Source organism: Paramacrobiotus metropolitanus, unplaced genomic scaffold (assembly GCF_019649055.1).
Source record: "Paramacrobiotus metropolitanus isolate TYO unplaced genomic scaffold, Prichtersi_v1.0 Parri_scaffold0000047, whole genome shotgun sequence".
NCBI classification, from domain to species: Eukaryota; Metazoa; Tardigrada; class Eutardigrada; order Parachela; family Macrobiotidae; genus Paramacrobiotus; species Paramacrobiotus metropolitanus.
The window spans coordinates 448,461-455,628 of record NW_026570267.1 but is presented as its reverse complement, the minus strand read 5'-3'; the positions used below and the strand labels follow the sequence as shown (position 1 = coordinate 455,628).

Sequence of the window (7,168 nt, the reverse complement as noted above, 5' to 3'; positions counted from 1 at the left end):
TACGTGGATGTGCAAAAAGACAGCTTTTGTTACATTAAGATGTACAAAAAATATGGGTATAGCTTAGCATTGGAATAATATATTCATTGTATCATAAAATCTATCTAACAGTTTAACATGCAAATGGCGCGGCTGTGAGCGATTAAAGCGGCAATCATAATAATACGATTTACCGTATATTATGCATAAAGGAAATGCAAATAGTTGCTCGATCCTGATTTGGCAGTAAAATCTATGAGCCTCATGTCAAGTTAGGTCAACTCTTGCTGTTTGCTCAAATTAATGCAAAAATATTATAGAAAACTAGGAAAGCTTTCCAAATGAGGTTACAAAAAACTTAAGTTGGTAGACGTCAATGTCCAATCCATCGAGCAAAACGCTTCAAAAATACAATTGCTTGGCTGAAGTTTCCGTCATTTGGGTGACGGAGATTATCAGTAATTGCAAAAGACATTACTGATAACTTCATAAAATGTGCACGCGCGGCAAGTTGTCGGCAGCAGCCAGAAACGATGTCAAGCAGTTAACATCATTTAGAACAGGTTTTGTGACTTATTGCAAATTCTGGGCTGCATAATATAATACCATGTAAAGGAGCTAATAATAATATTCAAGTTCTGTATTATTGTATCGACTTTCGGAAACTTTGGAGGTTTTATCGATCGAACTCATCGATAAATTAATATGTAGGCAGCCATTTTTTAAAACATTAGACATACACAGACGTCGCAGCAAGTTATTGCAGTGCTACAAATAAATCATTTGGCAAAATGGTTTTTTTGAAATTTTCAAATAAAGTTCCATACTATCGGCTGATCGAGTTAGGCAGACATAAACACTGTGAGTACGGTCGTTATTAACACAGCAATATGCATGCTCAGTCCGCCTTTCATCAACGAGCGTCTGCCGGCATTGCATAAATCTTTGGAGCAAAAATATGAGCAAACTCGAAATTCTTTCTGCTTGTCCACAGTCTTCCCGTAATTGGCAATTTGATCAAGATTTTCCTCTGCCGATGATCCCTTTAGGCAGCCTGAATGCATAGCCGTATCAATGCAATCCCGCGCCAAACTCATGAATGTCCCTGTAATCAATATCATTCTTGTTATAAAATGCGAACTTTAATTAGCACTGGCTACTGGTAATGGGCTTTTTCACTGGGCCATTTGTATGTACCATTGGGAAAATAAATCTCCGTCTTCAGACAGAAAGATTTCTGACAGTCCGCCGCATATGGCAGCGTTTCCAGTCCCGGATTGGTTACGCAGTGGTCGTTGATGTTGGTTGTGGAACAGAAGTAGCAGCGCATACAGTAACCTGTAGTAATCACAATTACTCGTATTTTGTTACTTACTAAAATTAATATCTAATGTTGTATTCAGCTTCCCCCTAAGCGATTTCATGTATGAACAACAAAAGTTTATTGGAATTCTCTTTATGACACAATAAAGTAACTTCTATAGTATTAATTTTTAATTGCTCGTAACACATTTTTATCACCTTTTTTTAATACGAGTAAGTAAATTGTTGCACGGATTGTCCACAGCTATGTTATTACGAACTTCATTAAGTACAGTCTGCAGTTAAATGTTAGTAATAAGAATTAATTATAAACATCACCCATTGTGTTTTCCGTACTTATGTAACTGTTCAGAACAAACATCGAGTGTCTCCAGTTGTAAGGTTGTAAGCTAATTAATCGGTGCTCTTAGCGATTGAATATCGTTTCGCTTTGCGGTTTGTATTCATCCTCACCTTCATCCTTACATCGATCTATGCAAATGCTACCCTGCTTGGCATTTGCTGATGAAACGAGTGTACATGTCCATGCAATAAAACAAAATTATACGGTATTCGCAGAAGCCGACTGAGTTACTGTTGTGTTAGTAGTTAATCTAATTGCAATTGCAATCAGATTAACTATTGCAATAGTTTAAGTACTAGTAAGCATCGTGTGTGGTTACCATTCAAGAAATACAATCACTATTAAAATAAAACCCACTACACTGATTAATTTCGTGGTAAAACTATAAACACAAGAAAGATAACATAACACATATGACCTCAAACAGTTAAACTGTGTGATTTGACGAAGAAAAAACGCGCTGATACATATATAGTAACAAATTTAGTCCCAATATGAACGTAAAGATCGCGTTTAACAAAGAAGCCGAAGAGTTATCAAATTTTATACTCTAGTCCTTGTAGGAGTTACTCACCGAATGGAATATGAAATAGAAATATCCACACACTATATTTCCACAACTGCAAACCGCAACCGGAAAGCATAACTGTTCGGCACACATGAAAGAGATCCATTATACCGTAATAAACGCCTCGTTAACTGCCGGCTCAATCAATGAACTGTCGGGTGCATGATTGTACCCCGCAGCCAGAATCCTTCCATCGTTTACATGTGTAGGAACATTGGTGACCTTTGCAAACGGTATCAAAACAGTAAAACGCCAGACGTACCGCAAGATGCGTTGTTCACTCTCACGATGTAGCAAATGATCAATTAGCGAATGATCTTGCATACACGAGTTGAATATCTCATCTATTGATTTACAGTTTGTTTTGGTTATTCAGATTAATTATATCAGTGCGGCGGGCAACAAATGATACCACCATAAAATTTGCCAACGGAAGCCTAACGGCATCGCAAAGGGGAATACAGCCGAGCAAGATTGATCTTTGTGTCAGCAGCGGTCTGTCTCCTAACAGCTGCTGGAGTGTATTATACGATAAAAGATTGGATGCGGCGGAATGCGGGAATCCATAACTGGAATAAATGCAGAGAAAGTGTAGCTGTACGCTCGCGGTACGTACAGTTTTTACATATCTTGCACTGGGACTTGTAAAGTTGTATTACGCTGTACTGAAAGAGCTGAAAACGCTAAAAAAAAGCAACTGGGAATGATCCAGTAAGTAGTCCCATATCGAATTACATATACTCTGGTGTCGTACCTCGTCTGCCGCTCGTACTGCAACTATAGGCCAGTTGGAACTGATAAATTAAGGTTACTTAAATGATTGCCTCTTAATCTGATAAAAATTCATACTGTAATGTCACTTTCAATAATATAACTTTATTATGGAGAAGGATGCAGTTATGGGAACGCATTAAAATTTTTAACGCCAACGCTCCGTATATAGGGGGCAAAACTAAGCGTGTTCCAAGGTTCCCCTGTATTGCTGCCGTCACCCGCCTGGAGTGTGACGTTGCGGTAGTACATACGGTTAAATCTGGCGCGGTACATAAGCGCCATGTTTAGCCACAACGTAAAACTCCAGCCGGGTGACGGCAGCAATACAGAGGAACCGTGGAACACGTTTAGTTTTGCCCCCTATATGACCGGCATATACAAGATACTCTGCAACTTCCAGATCGTGTTGCAGAAAATCAAAAGGTGCAAGTTTGCAATGCATCCACAGTCAAAACTGAATTAGGGGAGCATCAATTCTTTAGAAACATGCTAGTTCCACAAAAACGTAATTAATTTCCGTATCGGATGACGATCTAGTACTGTAAGTATGACACTGTTATACTTATTATAGTATAAGCATACTTGTTTGCCTGACGCCTGATACGTAATTTAATTTAATTTAATTGCAACCAGAGCAGGTAGCCCATTTCCGGCTAGGTTGACAGTCTAGCATGGGATTGTAAACCTGGCTGAAGTCAAACATCAGACGGGTAGTAAGGCATATCCTAAAACTAATTTTAATGAGATATCGGAACGAACTAAAAATAATCAGATTAGACTATCATTAAAGTACGAATGTTCAGATTTGGAATGGTAGTACTAATTTGTATAAAGGAAATTCTCTATCATTACCATAACCATACACCTTGGTTATTGGTAGTATATGGTTAATTGGTTATGGTTATAATTTCGAGAAAATCATAAGTTTTTTTTTAAAACTGACAATCCCGAACAATCGACAAATAAAAGAATGCACCGAACACAACGTAAGAAACCTTCTGATGGGCTCCATTGACTTATCTGGTATTCATTGTTATAAAACTGTCGACGACTCCACGCACGTACTCCATACAGTGTTCAATATAATTAATGTCTTAAGCGTGTAACCATGCTGTAACTTTCGACAAATAAAATTGTTGCGCTTAGCAGATGTGGAGTTGTATTCGAAACACAGAACTTTAACAAAAAGGTTTTGAAAGAAATGTTATACAGCCTAGTTCTTTTGCTATACAGCCTAGTACTGATTCACCAGCGCGTAAGGAAATCGAAATCTTGAAAACGCCCAAAAACTCGTTAGAAATGTTATTAACTACACGTGCTGCAACTTGCAAATGGTATTTGCGTGTGAGTGCACATGTTCAAATTTTCTAACGAGCGTAGTGCAAAATACAAACTCTACTATACTCTGAGAAAACACAACACTCGATCACATTTTAGCTTTATGTAAAACTTCCTGAATATATTGAAACTCCGCCGAACCGGGATCAAATTTAGCACCGAAATCTTGCAGTTTGTCAAACTGTTTCAAAACAGCCAACGTATCAATTGTCACACTATGGCACTTGCTCTTTCGACTCAATTCCAGCCGCAACTCTGGCTCATCAATTAATCGCAAATAATACGCTAACACATCCGGCGGTGTTCCATTGCGCAGCAGCACATCCACGACACTCTCGAATCCAATAGCGGATTTCGGTTTGGGCGCCCCGAACCAGCCGGTGCGATCCGTCAGCAGTGACTGGATATCGTTCCATTTTTGTGCCTTTGAGAGAGCGCTCAACGCCGTCCACAAAAACTGCTTCTCCGGAATGGCAAAAGCGCGGCGAATGTAGTGCGGACTACAAAAATTGGTTTCCGGTTTGTCGAAATGATATAAACAGCAGTAGTGCAGCGTGTCAATGAGGGATAGACCAATCACAGAACGCAAACGGGGAAACTGTACAAAAAGATCATTTTTAGGGTCTTTTGAGGCTTTCTCGTCATGGTCGTCGATGGGACGCTGCACCTCCAAGAGAGATTTGTAAGTCCGCAAGCGGGTCAACTCCGAAGCGGGCGAACTGGCAACGGTTAGTTGGCGCTTTATTCCCGAATCCAGCTCTTTCAAACGGTCCGGAATGTGGTGCTTTTGGAGCGATAAACGAAGCTGCAACTGGGTTGCTTCATCTACGACATAAGACAATTACGAACAATAAATGATAACCAATCGCAAGATTAACGCGATCCAAAATAATTTCGCCGCCCAGATCTTAAAATTAAATTCTAACAACGAAAAGGTGCGGGCGAACGTAAAATACGACCCCAAAAAAAGAAATGATACAGTGACTAAAGAACAGAAAGGCAGAAAAATAAACACAATGCGAGCTTGCAAAAACTACTTAACAAAATACGGAAAGTGTGAAATTTACAATTATCTTATTACTATCTTATCACAATTATTTGTAACTTCGATCCAGCTAGAGCAGCTTTCTCGGATACTGACCATCTAAAACAATTACACAAGCAGCGAAACTAAACATAACTTACCAAATCTTCCAATGTGCTCCAGTATATCAAAACACTCCTGCAACTTCCCATCACCGACGAGAAACGCCACGTACTGGTCCATGGCATCGGGTTTATTGGCCAACTCCCGTAGAAAGATTTCCCTGTTCAGGGTATGCTTCATGTGAAGTATCACGATAATAATGGCATTATTGTCGTATAAATTCAACGCTTGATCCAGCAGCGCAAGCTTTTCCTCCAGATTGCGATAATTTTCCAAACCATACGGCTTGTTTCTTACTATCCGCCACACCTATAACAAGAAAACCAGTCTGTAACAAAACGCTCAGAAAACTGAAAAAACGTAAAAAGGTTAAAACTTAGAAGTACAAATAGTATCTAGTATCTGAGGTATACGAAGTGCAATACAGGAGCAGTACTTACGTATAACAGCTATGGATTATAAAACAAAACAAAGTCTGCAGAGCGCAGATCACAAAACTAAACACGACCACACGCGCACGATTCCGCATAAGCAAAAGAATACGAGACGCACAGTAGAAAGATCGTACAGTTACAGACTTACAGAAGAAAAAATATGCAACGTACCATTTCTTTTGCAGAGAGCTTAATCCACTGGTCTTTTCTGGATACTTCCAAATTTCTCCGCAGATACTGCACTTCAGACATAAGCTGACTGCCCGACTCATCCGAATCACTGCGCGGCCGCACCACGATCTCCGGCGGCTGGATGACCTGGGGCTTCTTCGGCGAAACTTTTAGTGGAAGGGAAAACGTGGGCGACACCGACGAGTGGTGCGCCACACTGCTGCTGTTGGACGCAGCGGACACGATGCTGGTTTTGCTCAGTGTGCTGCGGGTGCGCGCCACCAGCGAGCGGGCGAAACTGGTGGCTTTGGGAATATCATCGTTTGTGCCGTCTGAGCGCACACTCGAGGCATCGTCCGACGCGGTACTGCGGAGATCCACATCGTCGGAATGCCCCAGCGGCGATGACGGGGGCTGCAGGGAAACAGCGAAGAGTTTGAGAAGGTTTTCGCTGTTGACGCCATGCGGATCGTCGTCGAAGTCAAAACCGCGGACTGCTGATGTTGAATTCCAGTACGCTTCATCGTCCGCCATCCCACCATCGAGAATTAATTCACGCCCGCAAAAAAGCTCATCAAGGAACGATTGCTAGTTTTAATAAGGCTTGTAGATCTGCCTGTCCAGATGACAAGTTCAACTTTTCTGCGCATCAGTTCAGTATGATCAGTTAGATACGACTCATGCGAGTGCACGCAGTAACGCGCTACACCGCGCTAGTAGCGTGGCGCTACTGCATACGTTATAGATCTTCAATTTTGTAAGTACTTTTGTTATTAATAAAAATTTATAGAAACCAAAATACAAAAAAAACAAAATCTAAAAAAAACTTGGCTTGTGAGTCATTGATATGCAGCTGGCAGCCAAATGTCTGCCAAAAAATAACGACGCACGAAGCGCACGGCTGCGTCTTGCCAACTGCCCCCAGCGTACAGGGTTGTACTGGTGGTGATGCATTGCACAAGCAATACAGTTCATGTTTACGTTATTATGACGCTGAGTAGCTGAAACCCTGTGATGCTGTACCTTGCCAGTATCGATGTGAGCCACTCCCGCCGGCTCAGCCGCCCCAACAGCAAGTGCAACTTTTTCAT

General features: G+C 41.0%; 2 protein-coding genes across 2 annotated transcripts; both read right to left on the bottom strand.

Moving 5' to 3' along the window:
- Window positions 1–706: 706 nt before the first annotated feature.
- On the bottom strand, window positions 707–3,667 carry LOC129591692 (uncharacterized). Its single transcript, XM_055487440.1, has 4 exons — window positions 3,570–3,667; window positions 2,220–2,782; window positions 1,177–1,317; window positions 707–1,084 (listed from the first exon to the last, which is right to left on the bottom strand). The coding sequence occupies exons 2-4, from the start codon at window positions 2,317–2,319 to the stop codon at window positions 822–824; spliced, it is 504 nt and encodes a 167-aa protein (XP_055343415.1). The 5' UTR covers window positions 2,320–2,782; window positions 3,570–3,667; the 3' UTR covers window positions 707–821.
- A 645-nt stretch (window positions 3,668–4,312) lies between these two features.
- On the bottom strand, window positions 4,313–7,168 carry LOC129591578 (spermatogenesis-defective protein 39 homolog). The gene is made up of 3 exons (XM_055487262.1): window positions 6,078–7,168; window positions 5,511–5,781; window positions 4,313–5,150 (listed from the first exon to the last, which is right to left on the bottom strand). The coding sequence occupies exons 1-3, from the start codon at window positions 6,609–6,611 to the stop codon at window positions 4,414–4,416; spliced, it is 1,542 nt and encodes a 513-aa protein (XP_055343237.1). The 5' UTR covers window positions 6,612–7,168; the 3' UTR covers window positions 4,313–4,413.